The 16,791-nt window shown below is 45.9% G+C and overlaps 1 protein-coding gene across 8 annotated transcripts in view; it reads left to right on the forward strand.

Annotated features, from left to right (window-relative positions):
- FANK1 (fibronectin type III and ankyrin repeat domains 1) overlaps window positions 1-16,791 on the forward strand; it is a 122,041-nt gene that overhangs the window by 91,146 nt on the left and 14,104 nt on the right. For 6 of the 8 annotated variants that reach the window (XM_045362257.3, XM_065521602.1, XM_005566712.4 and 3 more), the window contains 4 exons: window positions 6,980-7,104; window positions 14,186-14,267; window positions 15,342-15,416; window positions 16,224-16,289. The exons of 1 other annotated variant lie outside the window; for it this stretch is intronic. In XM_045362257.3, the coding sequence (XP_045218192.2) occupies window positions 6,980-7,104; window positions 14,186-14,267; window positions 15,342-15,416; window positions 16,224-16,289 (348 nt within the window). Of the gene's footprint in view, window positions 1-6,979; window positions 7,105-7,708; window positions 7,787-14,185; window positions 14,268-15,341; window positions 15,417-16,223; window positions 16,290-16,791 lie in introns of all 8 variants that reach the window. One more of the 8 variants, XM_074003062.1, reaches the window with a different exon arrangement.

Consider the following 16,791-nt stretch of genomic DNA (forward strand, 5'->3'; position numbering starts at 1 on the left):
TAGAAATATGTAATCTGTATATGAAGGCTCCAACTTCAACTGTTACCTCAGTGATAATGTATCTGATATTTGAGAAATTTCTCTGTACCTTAAAAAAAATAAGAAATGTAGTTAACCATGTAAAAATAGTTCTGTTCTAACTAGTCGAATACTGTTTTAATCATGTCGTTTTACTCATTGAAAGTATGCTTCTATCTAAAAGCATGAATTGTAAGAAGCATTTCTCTGGAGAAAGAAAAAGACATCTTTCTTTCCCCCATCACCTTAGCACCACAAGCTCTGCTTGGGCAGGCGAGTGGGGCCATCCTGAACCGTTCTTTCTTCATTGGCTGTTCCTTTCCTGGGTGGCCAGGTAGGCAGCCTCAGCTAGAGAAACCACAGCTGCGTGTGCTGGCTTCCAGCCTGAGGTGTGTGTCTGTGTTGTCTGCATTCTTCCCAGAGACCTGGTTGCTGTCAGGCTGGAGAACGCACTCACACTCCAAAGACAACCTGGCATTGTGGGTCTGGCAGTGACATCTGTGGTCCCCGCTCTAAGGACAATGGGGAAATGCCTGCATTTCTTGCAGAATTATACAGTACAAATCTTGACGCTAGGTGGCAGAATTAGGCTGTATTAATCTTGACCTCTTTTGCTTCCTTATTTGTTTCTCTGCATGGCCTTAAAACTAGCAAATGCTTTTCTTGTAAAAAGTGATTATCTGGAATACCTGATATTTGGATTGTGGATTTAAGAACCTCCTCTTGATTTGTCAATTTCTGTTCCCATCAGTCATCAGTCTATCTGGAATCAATGACATTGTCTTTGACTTGGGCTTTCCTCCGTGGCTTCTCACAGCCAGTCAGTTACTGAGTTCTCCATTTGTAGAATTGCGTCGTGCTTTCCCTCATTAGCTGGGGGTTTCCCCTGCAGGATGTAAGCTCCATTTCCCTGTAGCTCATTTGTGGATCCGCAGCTCCTACACCTGCCCAGTGTATTTTCTCATGGAAGGAGTTGACTTTATTCCTTTTTTTTTTTCCCCCTCATCGTTCTACCTTGCCGGGCTAATTTCCATTTTAATCTTTCTTTTGTCAAATTGTCTTTGGTGGGTCTCCATTGCTTGAAGGATAAAGGCCAAATTCCTTAGACTAACATTTAATGCCTTTCACAGCTTCCCCACACCTGCCTTTCTTGTTGCCTCTTATTTCTCAGCACAAACCCTCCAATCAGATTTCCTACTGTCCTTTGAATATGCCGTGATGTTTTCTGCATGTGTGTTCATTTTTTTTTCCCTGTTTGGACAGATTTTCCCCTCTCACCCTATTCTTTCTTCTGCCCTGGTCAGATTTTACCTCCACTGAGAAGTTCTCCTTACTACCCGATACTGTCTGTGCCCCAAATTCCTGTGATCATTGCTGCCCATGCCATGCATTAAATTTATTCCATCAGCGTGTATTATTGAGTGTCTGCCATGTGTCATACACTGCTCCGGATGCTGGGGATATGGCACTGGGGAAAAAATTCCTCCCTCGTGATGAGGAAGGCAAACAATAAATAAGATACATAAGTAAAAATAGGTAGTCAGCAGGCAATATGTACTAAGGGGCAGCAGCACAGGAAAAATTGAGGGCCTGGGGTAGAGGTGGGGAAGTCTTCACTAAGAAGGTAACTTCTGAGTAGGTCTGAAGCAAGGATACCTGGAGCCTTGCCACTATAGGGGGGAAGAAACTCACAGACAGAGCAAAGGGCAGGTGAGAAAGCCTGGTGGTGCAAGTATACTCGGCGGGTCCCAGGAGCGTTGAGGAGCAGAGGGAACAAGGAGGAAAGTAATGGGGGTGAGGGCAGCTGGGTCATGAGAGGTCACTGCCTGGGCCTTGAAGGTTATTGGGAGAACTCTGGCTTACTCTGAGAGAGGCGGGGAAAGCCACTGGAGATTGTGAAGCTGAGAAGAGGCGTGATCTGGCTTGTGTTTTACAAGGATCCCTCTGGCTGCTGAGTTGGGAACAGGCCGTAGGGCGGCCAGGCAGCAAGCAGCAGGGAGGACTGATGGGGAAGCTTTTGAAACAGTTTAGGTGGGAGACAGCACAACGGTGGAAAGTGGAACGATGCAGGATATGCTTTAAAGATGGATTTAAGAACTTGCTGGTGGACTGGATGTGGGATGTGAGAGAGAGAGAGGATGGTCAAGGGATATGTGACAGCCAGCACAGGCCAAGTGATGCTGCCTGAAGCGTAAGTGTCACAGTCTCAGTGGCTTATGGCAGCAGCAATTCCCTCCCACACACCATGCCCACCGTGGCTGGGCCAGGGCTCCATCCTGCATTGTCCTCCTCCTGCAGCCCAGGCCAATGCAGCAGCCTCTGCCTGAACATTGTCAGTCACTGTAGCAGGGGAGAGAGCATGGCACGCTGTTTCTTGAAGCTTCCACCCAGAATGACATACTTCACTTCTGCGTCTACTTCATTGCTGAAAGCAAGACATGCAGCCATGTCTGAGTTCAGTAGGGCGAGGAGGTAGGATCCCTGGGGGAGGGCACCTCGTGTCTCTAAACAACAATCCAGCCTTTCACAGGAGGCACCCAGGGTTTGGCCTGAGCAACTATAATAACAGAGACGGGGAAGACTGTGGGTGGAGTAGATCAGTTTGAAACTATCAGACATCCAAGCCAAGATGTCAAGGAGGCAGTTGGGGATGTCAAGGGCCAGGGAAAGGGGTCTGGGTTGGAGAGACAGACTCCAGAGTCATCAACATGAGGCTGGATTGGAGTTCTGAAGGGGAGGGAGTGGAGAGAAGAAAGGGAAGTCTGGTAACTGAGTCTTTGGGCTTTTCAATATTTAGCTTCTTATGTTTCATATTTGCTCAGCTCTTGCATCAAACATTTGCTTGTTGACTGATAACATAAACAAGGCTATGCTTCACATTTTTGTAGACTTTCCTCTACTGTGGAAATAGTTCTAAGATTCATTTATTTTTTCAGCTGTCATGTCTAGGTAAAGTTGCGCTTCTCCATAGATTCAATGAACTGCCCTTGTGAGTCCTCCCTGTGCCTGCATTGTCATCACTGTAGAGTACCCTGGGGGGCAGTTGTGTCCTGGGTCCCTGCTGTGTCTTTTGTCCTCTTTGGAGCCATCTCTAGTGATGCAAGAGTCTTCAGCCTTTCACAAGTGTGCTCGGTAACATCTGGTTTCTAACACAGTTGTGTTATTTCCCTTTCCAGGGGTTATGGAGGTACTGTTTGCTTCGGGGTGACCTTATGATATTTAGCAATATTGGATTTTATTGGGACCACTTCTGGTTTTGTTTTGGTCTAATACTATGCTAAGTCTCTGACACCTTGCACTGAATTCCGGTGAGGCTTGGCCATTAGATTCTCATTGAACTTCTTTTTTTTGTTTTTTTGTTTTTTGTTTTTTGTTTTTTTTGTTTTTTTGTTTGTTTTCTTGAGACGGAGTCTCGCTGTGTCGCCCAGGCTGGAGTGCGGTGGCGCTATCTCGGCTCACTGCAAGCTCCGCCTCTCGGGTTCACGCCATTCTCCTGCCTCAGCCTTCCAAGTAGCTGGGACTACAGGTGCCGCCACCTCGCCCGGCTAGTTTTTTTGTATTTTTAGTAGAGACGGGGTTTCACCATATTAGCCAGGATGGTCTCGATCTCCTGACCTCGTGATCCACCTGCCTCGGCCTCCCAAAGTGCTGGGATTGCAGGCAAAGGTCTTTTCAGATGCCACACATTGTTGAGGGCTCAGTTTCTGTGACCCAAATATCTAAGTATTCATGGACGTATTTTCATTTAACATCAAAATCTACCTACTCATAAGACTCCTTTGTGCCAGGCTGATATATTTCAGTTTTTAAAAAATTATTACTTTTTAGCTCTGGTGGTTTTTCTGAATATTTATCTTGGTTTTAGAGCTTTTACTTTTATGGTAAGTGTATTTATATCGATTTTTAACACTTATCTACTTCTTGGTTTCTTGATGGAAAAGTTTTTGTAATGCCATTGGCTTTGTTTCTTCATTGTCTTTCTACAGTTTCTTTTTTGTTGATACATACTATCTCAGTTACCTGCTGCATAACGAACCAGCCCCAGACTGAGCGGCTTGCAGCAGAAACAGTCATGTGTTTGCTGATGATCTGTAATTTGGCTAGAGTGTTGATGACTTGTTTCTGCGCCATGTGGTCTTGATGGTTGCAGCTCTCTTGGGGCTGGAAGAACCAAATGGCTTCACCCATGTGAGATGCATCAGCTGGGACGGCCAGGACAATAGGAGGCTGGCTGGGCTTCCTCATCTCCTTTGTGGTCTGGATCTTCCACTGACTCTGTCTTACTAGGTGGCCTCTTTCTCCAACAGGAAAGTTGAACTTCTTTACATGGTGGCCAGCTTCCAAGCAAGGAGAAGCAGAAACTTCCGGGAATGTTAAGACCCAGAGCCAGAGCTGTACTGATTCACTTCCACCACTTTCCGTCCTGTTCAAGGGGAGAGGAACTCGACCTTAACTCTGTGGGGAGAGGAGCATGTTCCTGCAGGGATGGTAGCGACTGTGGAGGCCAGCTTGACTTCCAGCTCATTTGGCTTCTTTTAGGTGAATAGAAATGTGTTTCTAGCAAAGATGATGTCGGTTAGGAGGCTGAATCCACCAGCGCACAGAGCAGGGAGGCAGAGACACGTACGTGGTCAGAGGTGCTTTAATGTGCTTAGTCTTTTTCTTGGTTCTGCTGGTGCTACACCCAAGAAGTCATTTAGATTTGGTGCCTGAAGTAACTTTGTGATGCAAAAACAGGATCAATGAATGTTCAGTATTTGATTTTTACCTTGAAATTTCACATTTTAACAAAGGACAGAAACATCAAGTGAAGAAGGTCTTTGTAAATGTTTTTCAGTTTTCAAAAAAAGATTCTGTTAGATGTTAGAGTTAGAGTTATGATATTAGAGTTGTCTCCAGATTTCACGGAGGCACCTCTTTCCTGGACGTGCCAGACTCTTCTGCACCCTGACTCTCGCCACAGTGAGAGCACCTAGAATCTGACTTTCCCAGGCGTTGTGTGTTCTTTCAACCCTCCTGGGAAGTCCTTTCTCAGACCGCCTGGAAGACATCTGCCTGTCTGTCATGGAAGTCCTTTATGCCATTTCTCACTTGACATCAGAGATACCTCTACCAGAGGACACTCTCCTGGCACCTCACTCCCTCTGCCCTGTACCTGTTTCTCAAGTACCTGTTCCTGCCCCATGCCTGTTCCTCAGTGGGGGAATTACTTGTTTGATGGATGAGTTTGGCGGAAGGAACTGAGAAGACCTTCTGAGTTCTCCTTTGGGAATACTCCTCCCTCTAGGGCAAGTGTTGGGTCTGTTCTTTAGCCACACACTTAGTGCCGTGCCTCATCCTTCGGGGGAAAGAATCCGGTGGGGGCTGGGAGTGAGTGGGCAAGGCTGTTTGATGATTAGGTGAGGTGTTAGCTCACCCACGTGACCCAGATCTGAAGGCAGGTTTTCAGGTGTTTATTAGTGATACTAACTCTAGCACTGTCATTTCACCCTTGCTTAGCTGTCCCTTCTTCACGGTCCTTGATTGCCCCTCTTCTTGCCACCCCATCAGTAGGAAGTTGGGTTCAACTTAGTGTTGACAGGTTCATTTTGGCCCTGAGCTGGTGCAGGGCTGCATCCCAGCCTGTTCCAACACCTTGCAAATAATGGGCGCTAGATACACTAGATATACTTGTTGAGTTGTGTGGAATGGAATCGATGTATAAATATTTAGTTGCACATAAACATCCTTGAAAAATTAGTTGTGAATCCCAAAGAATGGTTGTGGTATCTTTGGAGGATCTATTGAGAATAAAAGTAAAAACTAGAGACAGGAAAAAAAATCTGGAGGGAAACAGTGGTAACCTTGGCATCTAAGGAGCTATGGAGAATGGTCCAAGGGAGGAGAAGAAGAACAGGATTAAGTGTTGAAGCAGGAAAGAAGTAAGAGCTGGAAATGACACACATACCCCTCTCGAAAACCAAGCCTTTGAGTAGAAGAAAAGAAAAATTTTGAGATAGGATTTGAAAAGGGATACATGGAGTTTAGTCAGATAAGAAGAATGTTGGCAGAACGGAGAAATGGGTAACATAGAGGTTTTGGGTAATATTGGGAAATATGTACAGCTCTGTCAACTTTTGGAGACCTGATATTGTAGAATGCATGCCACTCAAAGCCAGGCTCCTGGGACCTGCCTCACAAGCAGAGGGTGGGGTCCTATCTTAGCACTTGCGCTGGGTCCCAGCATCTTCTGAGCAGCCAGGCAAACTACCTACCTGCATTTCTTGGTGCTCATTTTGCAGACTGCAAATGTTTAGACTCAGTCCTGCTTCCCTCTGGAGGTGTGTGGATTTCCATTGTGAGTCTCTCATCAGATTTCTATCCCAGAAGTGCTCAGCATCCATTTCCCACAAACATTCTTAAGATGAACTTGACCATGGGGCGTGATGTTAGCATTGTCTTCTGTGTGCTGCCTGAGCTCCCAGCTCTACTGGAAGTTGCTCATGGGCTGCGAGCAATCTTGCATGTGACTTCTTCAGTCCTTTCCCTGCAGTGGTATTTTGCCGGCAATAGTTATGCAGCCATGTATTAGCCTCACAGCCCCCACCACTAGATGGCCCCCACTTGAAAATTACATATATACAATTTGACTGCCTGTCTTATCTTTCAAACATAAAACTTTGTCACTTGAGGACAAATGTCACAGTTAACGTGATTATTTCTCCAAAGTACAAAATGGCATGCTGGCTATGTGTCAGGCCCCAGACTAGGCCCTATGGGACAGAGGGCACCTGCTGGGTAGGGATAAAGGTGCCATGTGGGGACTTGTCCTTCATTCTCTAGGAGTTCAGCAAAGCAGGATCCATCAGCTGTGTCCTGGAAATAGAAGGAACATCACTTCCACCTGCTCTTCTCGTGTCTTATCAGAGAGTGCAGATTAAGCTACCTGGTGTTGTCAGCATGTTTGTCTCCTCCTGTCTAGGGGATATGCAACGAAGCATGTTGTTGAAGGTCTGGAACCAAGGACGCTGTACAGATTTCGCCTGAAGGTCACCAGCCCCTCTGGGGAGTGTGAGTACAGCCCACTCGTCTCAGTGTCTACGACCAGTGAGTATTCAGCCTCTCCATGCTCACCTGTCTCTAGATCAATGGAAATGACAAGCAATTTAGAGATGAAAATATTCTGCCTCTTGTTCGGCCTTACCAGAAGCAGGAATGATACCATTTTTAAACACTGCAACAGTATTTACTAGTTGGGCCTTTGCCATAACTTGTAATGTCAGGGAAGTCTAATTCTGCTTTCACAAACTGGGAGATCTATTTTTGTGCCAAAACGGTCCTGTCAGTAGCCATTCAGCACAAAAGGGTAGAGTCACCTTTCTTAGGAAACGGGCCACAGGGATGTGGGCTGGGTAAGCCTAAGCATCCCCATGCAGCAAAGCAGGCCGCCTGCCTGAGCGTCCTCGGGCAAGCAGCTCCATCCAGCGTCTTGTCCATTTTAGACAACCCCAGGGTGTGCGTCTTAACTCGCCACACAAACCCGATTCCTGGGGTCGTGGTGAGTGAGGGAGAACGAACAGTGCTGCTGCATCCATGGAGAACCCCGCAAGGGAGAGCCCCACATGGAGACCTCTGAGCCCTTCAGCCAGCTGAGTTTTAAGGTTGTTTCTGAGGTTGGTATTTTAAAGCATTTTAAAGATGCTGTGTCCAGGACCATCTCTGAGCAAGAACATTGTAAAAATTAGGATGGTCACAAGTGTTCTCCACGGCCCACCCACTGAAAACACAGGTGAGTAATTTTTCAGCTGCACGAAGGAAGCCTGCCTTTGCGAGTAAAGCTGTTTTCCGTTTTAGTCCAGGTAGCATTTGGCTTGGAGGTATGTGCTTTCTGTGGCTTTCAGCTGTGTCCTTTAGGCATTTCTTCATGACAATTTTTGTGTAGACTAAAGTTAACTCAGCTTGTGAGCTGTGGTACCTTCAGTTGCAGACCTGGCATTAGGGGACAGGATCTGAGTTTAGCAAACTGGGAGTTTAACTGTGAAAAACACAATTTCAGAGGAGACTTCTGATGTGAAATGGTCAACTCTGGGGATTCAGGTTAAGAAAGAGGGCTTGTTCCTTCATCCGGCAGTGCTGAGAACATTTGCTGTCATATGGAACGTACTTACCTCTCGGGTTCTTACGAGAGAGCAAAGACGGCAGAACGTGAGCTCTGTGTGCTGAAGGAAGGCAGAGGGCGTGCAGGAGAAGGGGTAGGAGGAAGAGGTGGCAAAGGGAGCCAGGCGTATGGACAGAGACTCTCCGGGCAACCCCAGCCAGGATGCCGTCCCAGGCTACCTTTCTGTTCCCTCCCATCCTCTTGCTGTCCCCACCGCCCACAGGCCTTCTGCCACTCCGCAGACCCCCACCTCTGCCCTCCTCCCTGGAGCACTCACTTCATTGCTGTGCTCACTGAGTCTGCTCCATGGGCAAGCACGTGGGGGCGATGCCTCGTGTAGCTTTCCCCTCCTCTGTCACATGCTCGCCCTCCTCCCCAGGTACAGAGCAGTATTCCCCACCTCTGTGAACACTTCTTGCATCTTCTCTTAAGTGTTTGTCTACCTTTTGGTCTCCCACCTACATTGCGGGCTCCAAAAGGGTGGGTGGTGGGTTGGCCATCTTTAGCTTGTGGGAGATCCTTAATAAATAAGTCAGCGTGTGTGCCTGTGGCCTGGGCAGGAGGATCGCTTGAGCCCAGGAGTTCAAGGCTGCAGTGAGCTATGGTGGCACCACTGAACTCTCCAGCCTGGACAATAGAGCAGGACAATAGAGCATCCATCCTTGATGGATGGATGGATGGATGGGTGAAAATTAAGGACCAGTGGCAGAATTAAGAGTATGAAAAGAAACACTGATTTTCTCAGGTTTCATTTACGTTTGTTGGGAGATGTATTAGTTTTCCACTGGCCAGTGAGAGTTCACCCGAACCTTCCACGTGAGGGTGAATATGGTTGGTTCTGCAGCCTTCCATGGTGGGCTTCAGGTGGTCTCTAGCATCCTCTTAATAGCACATCAAAGCCGAGGCAGGGGCTTTTGGCCCTCCTGGCCTGAGTTTACATGGGGTTGGCATACCATTTGGAGCTCTTTTAGGAAGGGCTGTTTATTAGTGTGTTCTTATGCTACTAATAAAGACATACTTGAGGCTGGGTAATTTATAAAGGAAGAGGTTTAATGGACTCACAGTTCCACATGGCTGGGAAGACCTCATAACCATGGTGGAAGGTAAAGAAGAAGGAAAGGCATGTCTTCATGGTGGCAGGCAAGAGAGAGCATGTGCAGGGGAATTTCCCTTTATAATACCATCAGATCTTATGAGACTTAATTCACTATCATGAGAACCGCATGGGAAAGACCCGCCCCCATGATTCAATTACGTCCCACCAGGTCCCTCTCATGACACATGGGAATTACGGGAGCTACAATTCAAGATGAGATTTGGGTGGGGACACAGCCAAACCATATCAGGCTGTGCCTGTGGGCCAGATGTGCCTTCTTCCCACTGAGCTGGCTCCAGAGGCAGCCACGGAGAGCTGGTGCAAGGCGTCTGTCCTTACAGCCCCATGGTTTCCATGACTAATTAGATGAGGCCTCCTGCAAGGATGAGTGTGTGGTGGTGACCAGGGGTGTGTGTGTGTGTGTTGGGGGAGTGATCCTGGCCATTTCACTGCCAGATAATAGCATCACTGCCTGCAGCCAGGAAGCCTTCTCAGCTCCAGGGGGCTGGACTGGTTGGTGAGGATCAGGTGTCCTCCTCCTCCTAGCTGGGGAAGGCTCTTGGCTCTGCGGGCTGGCTGCAGTTCCCTTATGCTATTGTTATATATTTATAATATCCAAAGCAGATTCTCCTAAGGAGGCAGATCATGCTAAACAAAGAACTGAAAATGTGCACATGATACAGAGCAAGTGCAAATGCTTCTGTGTGGTGATAATTTGCATTCAGTTTGAGAGTGTTTTAATGAATCACAGAGGCATGCACTTTGTTTGAATAAAGAATGCACAGCCTTTTTTTTCCCCCCAGGTAAAGTACACGAGATTCTTGCTTAAATGAGGCATACAATTTTAATCAGTTGGGCCCTTATAAAGAAAGAAAAACAGCTGCTACTTGTTAATTGGCAAATATCTTCTCCAATGAGCTCGTGATTTATTCACTGCTTTTCATAGACTTAAAATTCCACCAAGAAAGGTGTTATCACCATATTATAATATCTGCAGGTACATCTGCAGCTAAGTAACCCTCTTAAAGAATATGAACGATGGCTTCCTCAAGACCACTCTGCCCTGCTCTGCCCTTCTCATCAGTGTCCCCGCTCACCTGGGCCTGACTGGTGAGCTCCATCCTGCTCAGATGAACACATGGGCTTACATCCTCACTATAGGCAGGATCAGTTTGATATTTGCAATTGCAACACTCAGGGTAAACACTAGAAAAACAAACCTGCAGAGCAACAGCCGGCCTTTTAAAAATATTCAGTTGCACTTATTGATGGCATTCCCTTGGGCCAGGCCCACAAAGTCTTGAAGGATTCAGGGGTGGGAGGAATGGAACATTCTGTTCACCCTGGAATTTCCTCTCTGTTCCTCAGGACTCCTGCCTATAGTGGGAGTAGGAAGAATTGCTGTGCACTGCAAACAGGGGTCTTTTCTTTTTCTGTTGCTTTGTCAAATTCATGTAAATGGAGACGTTTTTGTGCCTCTGTTGCTTCACACAGATTCCAGTGTAATCCTCAGTCCCTCCTTTCACTCTTGGTAGTAGCGTGAGGACAGCTGAGGAGTTAACGCTGAGAAAGAGCTCTCACACCCTGCAACGGCGGTCACTGCTCAGCAAGCAAGGACTGAGCAACAATTATGTCGATTCCCCTCTCTCCTGTGAGGTGTCCCTTTGTTCTCAGAGTAAGCTGCGAAGTGCTCATTACCTCCTGTGGCAGCTGGAATTGGCATTACATTTATTATATCCTGATACTGAAAGCCCCGGTCTTTGCTCCTGTAGCTTATAAGCGTGTAGCGAACTTGTTTCATTTTCCAGCCTTTGCATGCTGCGGAGTTTCCTGGTTAGGATGCGCTGGGAAGTGCCCCCCGGGAGAGCCTTGCTGTTCGGTAAGATGGAGGCTGTGGTAGTAGATGGGGGAGCCTTGCTGTTCCGGTAAGATGGAGGCTGTGGTAGCAGATGGGGGAGCCTTGCTGTTCGGTAAGATGGAGGCTGTGGTAGTAGATGGGGGAGCCTTGCTGTTCGGTAAGATGGAGGCTGTGGTAGTAGATGGGGGAGCCTTGCTGTTCGGTAAGATGGAGGCTGTGGTAGTAGATGGGGGAGCCTTGCTGTTCGGTAAGATGGAGGCTGTGGTAGTAGATGGGGGAGCCTTGCTGTTCGGTAAGATGCAGGCTGTGGTAGTAGATGGGGTCGGTGGAGAGAGGTGGTCGGGGGTGCGCCCTTAGAACTTTCCCTAACATCTCAAGCAGTTAGCACTTTTTGGAAGATTTTTAGGCATCCCCTTCCTTTTAACACTGGGGGAGGATCACATTTACTTAAGATGTTCATCTGTCTGCAGAATTTAGTAAGAGTGGAAGCATATAGTGAATTGGTCGGTACTACAGCATTTACTAAATACTAAAGGGAACGAGTGGGCCTCATGGAAGACTTGGCCTTGGCTCTGATGCTGCCCTCTCCTAACTGGGCAACCTTGGACAACTTAGCCTTTCTGACTCCCAGTCTTATGGTTTGGAGGAGAATTTTAAAACTTAGCCTTTCTGACTCCCAGTCTTATGGTTTGGAGGAGAATTTTAAAAGCACTGTGTAAAAAGCCTACATAGGATTTGATTTAGGATACTACACATTGTACAACTTAGTAGAAATAGAATGAGCTTTATATGTTGTTATAAGTGATTTATCCAAATGACTTGTTTTTATGTTTTAGTGGCAGCTGAAGTTTGAGATTAGGAGAACATGGGGCCTATTAATGGGATAACAAAGACTTTTATAAACATACCACTCTCTTCTGGTTAGCAACAGAAAGGGAAACAGTCTATGGGTTTTGTTCATCCATCTAAAGTGTAGATGAAACACGTGATGATTTTAAGTCCTTATTAATCTAGCCCAGGGTTCTCAACTCTGGTACTACTGACCTTTGGGGACTGGATGGTTCCTTGTTGTGGGGGGCTGTCCTGCACACCAGGGATGTTTCGCAGCTTCCTTGCCTCTATCCTCTAGATGCCAGTGCACCATCTCCTTAGTTGTGGCACCCAAAGATGTCACCAGACATTGCCAGATGTCCTCTGGGGTATAAAACCCTGCCTCCTTCCTAAGCCCTACTAGTGAAACCACTGGGCACAGCATGACCTGCCTTAGAAGGCCAGGGACAGCTGTGAGCCTTGGCCTTTGACAGGTTATCGTGCGACTTTTATTTGACACTTTTGATCTAAAAATTGTATGTAATGATGAAAAGGAAGTATAATGTAGCTAAAAAAAAATCTGTAAGAGATTGGCAAGCTCTAGCAGACAAAATTGCTATTTCAAAATAATTTAAACTTGGCATAAATTTATTTTTACGAAAGAAAGGAAAAGGTATCGGCTAAAGATCATTCTGGGAGAAATCCCTTTATTCTCCTGTCTCACTGTTTTCCCAGTTTGTACATTGCCCAACTCACTTTGCACCACTGAAACCCTCCAAGGAAACACAAAGAAAAAGTGTCTCCTAGGCCCAGGAACTGGCATCCCAGAGAGATTTTCTACCATAAGGAGCAGGAAGAGGGAGGCAAGCTGATCTCTCTGGGCCAGACTATAAGAGGGGAGGGTGGGTGAGCCCCAGGAGGCAGTGTAGGGTACAGTGGGGGAGGATGGGTTAAGAGGAGGGAGGGTGGGTGAGCCCCAGGAGGCAGTGTAGGATACAGTGGGGGAGAATGGGGCAGGAGTGGATATTTTCTTTCAGGTTTAGAATAATAACGGGCTGAAAGCGGGCACTACAGTGGAAGGGAGCATGGGAGCTAATGGTTAGCTCTTTTCATGCTAACCCTCCAGAGCCTAGCACAGGACTTGGTATGTACATTACTTAGGTTTGTTGAATGAATGAATGAGACCTTTGAGGTTATTTAGACCAGGGATTATAAACTCAAACGCTTGCCACGCGTGGGTGAGGGGCTGGGCGTACATTTGGAGAATTTAAGAGGCGGTGGGGCTGTATCCACTCACGATGGCAGCTGCTGCTACTGTCACCCCAACAACAGGCGTGTGCTGGGTACTTACGATGTGCCAGGTGCTATTCCAAGTGCTTCACTGGTATTATTTCATTTAAGCCTAATCGTGATCCTTTTTAAAATTAGAAGGTGTAGAATAAGGAACAAATGAAACCAGAAACTCCTAGAAAGATGGGCGGCTTCTCCTAGCCCTTTACTCTCCCTCTATTTGTGCTGCCCGCCTGCCTGTTGGCTTTGCTGTGGAGCTGATGTCCCCTGCACAGAGGATGCCCTCCCCGACTGCGGCCCATTGTTCTTTTAGGCTTCTGGACTCCTGGGTCTGCTCCGCTTGGCAAGCTCTCTCCCCAATTGAGTTTTCTCCTGGTGCTCCCCACCTCCCTGTGGGTAGAAGCCCCCTGACCCCACACGCTCAGAGAAAAGAAAGCCAACGTGTGTGTCACATTCCTGGGAAGAACTGAAAATTTTAATTTCGAATGTTAAAGCACTTTGTCCTTTTTTTTTTTTTCTCCAAAATAGTTTAACATCTCTTTGGCCAATGAAACTAGCATGTTGTGGCAGTTGCTGAGGTTTTCCTTGCTTGTAGGAGACATTTATTAAGTCTTATGAAATCTGACAGGATTATTTCTAAATATCAAAATAACATTCACAAAGCAATACTTTATAACTTGAAAATGTCCCAAGCCTTTAGGTCAGTCAAAATGTTCTCTTAATATGTGAAAACCAGCTGGCTTCTGAAGGTGCAGAAGAAACGGTTGCAAAGAGCCATCTTGGATGCTGTGTTAACATGTGAAAACAAGGTCTTTTTCGGTAAAAGAAGCAGTTGAGTAGGAAATGTAAGATATACTTACAGAAATAGCCAAGCGCCTTCCTGGAGATGATCCCCGAAGGCCACAGGAGGAAGATGGTGGGAAGGAATCTCCTTTCTTGACGTTCTGGATGATTGCCTTCCATCTTGTTTCTCCAGGAGAGCCCATAAGTAGCGAGCACTTGCATCGGGCTGTTAATGTGAATGATGAAGATTTGCTTGTCCGAATACTTCAAGGAGGGTGAGAGAACTCTGTCAGTCTTTTTTTTTTTTTTCCCCCATGCCTATAAAGTGCATAGAAATACATGCAGTAGCTTCATTTTGTTTTCCTAAAAATTCCCATGCCTTTGAAACTGCCTCCAAAATGGATCTCAGGTGACTGGTGTGAGTTAATAAACCATAGTTAATAAAGATGCTCGTGAAGCCCCATGTAAATGTTATATTTTGTAATCATGTAATAGAAATTGTAAAAGGAAATTACAAGGCTGGGTATCATATTTTCTTCCCAGAAATGATTTCTGTATCTTGCTTATAAGCCACAGCATTTAGACAAATTTCACCCCCAAATGCCCATGTCTAATTTCTGATGAAACGACGGAATCGCCAAATCAACTGCTTTCTAATTTAAAAGGTTGATATAACACTAGAGGGAAAATGGTGAATATTGCTGCTGCAGATGAGACGTTTGAAGCTGCCTCCTACATGAAAAGTAGATGATGTTACCTAGGTTCTTTTTGAATCAATAGTTTTGAGTGCCCTAGCAGACAAGTCATTTGTGAATTATGGCTCTGTAATTTGGAGCTCTTCAGAGAAGGTTCCCACAAAAAGCCAAAGCTGCTGTGCTGGAGAATGTGCGTGAAGATCTCCGCTTTCTTCCCTGAACAGGACTGTTCTCTACCCAGTAGGTGAGATGGGAGGCAAGGAGAAAGCTCGAGTCTCCACCAATACAAACTCATGTTCAGTGGAGCTGAGAGTCAGCAGTGAAATACTGTCCTCCGCTATCTTAAAGAGCCGTGTTCATCTAAGAGTGCTACATCTGATGGCACGATGGCTTTGAGCTAAAGTGTGCATATTTTAAGTGAAATTACAGTAGTTTTCTCTTTTATTATGCATTTGAATCTTGTAGAATATTAGGCATATAGTTTAGAAGATTCTTAGCAGTCCTAAGACAAGAAAAGATTTAATGGCCCCAAAGAAATTGGAATTTTCAGTAAAATGAGTCATTTTAGCCACCTGAGCCCCACGAGAACCACTGGCTTTGACTCTGCAGTAGCTGTACTGAGCATGCTCATCTCTTTTCTCTGTCTTTCCCAAGCCATGTTAAGGTTGATGTTCCCAATAAGTTTGGCTTTACTGCTCTGATGGTTGCTGCCCAGAAAGGATACACCAGGTATGGCTCTTCTTCTTCTTTTTTTTTTTAAATCTCTCTTGGGGATTTAACTTTTTGTTTTATTCAGAGGCTCTGGTCAGGATAAGGATGGGAGGAAAAAGGGCCATGGATGAACCCAGTTTCTTTTCTGTCTCCCAAACCGTGCGTACCATGCGATGGCTTAAAAATCCCGCTGTTGTAATCATAAAGTTATACAATATGCAGGAGAGAATGTAAATCATATGTTGAGGAAGAGGGGTAGCTATTTAATTACATGCAATATATTTTTATGTTCTTGGAAAACTGGTTATTGGAATTTGAATTTTTCTTTTTAAAAAATAGAGGGATATTCTGGAAAACTTTCTGCTAGGTTGCTAAGATATAATTTTCACAGATATACTCTCATTATCTATTCCACACAGAGATAAGTATTAATAGAAATACCTTATTTTCATTTATATCTTAATTAAATGCCATTTGAAAAAAACATAAATGTTTTTTCATTAAATGCTACCATTTAAGAATATATTAAAAAATGGCCATTCAAAGGACAGTGAATTATTTTGGTAGCCCAATTTGTTTCATGTGCTTTTGTTTGATTTTAGTCAATAACTTGGGTCAAAGGTAAAAGCCTGTGTTTTTGGATTGAAGAGGTGGTTTTCTGGTTTAATGGTGCCTGGTTTAAAACCAGCTGGCTTCTGAAGGTGCAGAAGAAACTGTTGCAAACAGTCATCTTGGATGCTGTGTTATTCTTTTTTGACTGGACTATTGTGGGTGCTGAGTGATCGAAGTGACTTACCTAGCTACAGTTCAGTTTGTTTCCTTTAGGCTTGTGAAAATCCTAGTTTCTAATGGCACAGACGTGAATCTGAAGAATGGAAGTGGCAAGGACAGGTAGGAGGTGGGATATGACTGAAAATGTGCTGATGTTCTCAGAATCGTGTTGCTGGGCTTGTGCCCAGAGGCACTGTGATTTCACCCAAACATTTTCTCGAGTTCCTTTTGACAAGTCCTGAGAGGTGAGTGGGTCCCCGAGGAAAGATGGTGATCACAAAAGCTGGCTTGCTCACATGGTCTTGTGCTTTCGCTCACCAGGGTGCTTGTGGGGGGCGGGCATCTGTTGTAACGTATGGTGACTTCTCTGGCGTGGTGGCTGTGCCCAGTGGACACGCAGTGCACGGGAAACGGCAGCTACAGAGCAGCTCTGGCCAGCTGCGCGGCCCGTGGGTACAAGCGCCTGCCCCCGGCACCCTGTGCCTCTCTCAGTCCCCCGCTGCATTTCAGCCTCACTCTTTGCTAAGAAATCTTCGTTGTTTCTAAAGAAGCAGACAGAAATCACCACCAGAGAGACGCCCGGAGCACTTTCTGAGGTGAGAGGCACATGTTCCCTTGGAGG

The sequence above is a fragment of the Macaca fascicularis genome, chromosome 9 (assembly GCF_037993035.2).
Source record: "Macaca fascicularis isolate 582-1 chromosome 9, T2T-MFA8v1.1".
Lineage (NCBI taxonomy): Eukaryota > Metazoa > Chordata > Mammalia > Primates > Cercopithecidae > Macaca > Macaca fascicularis.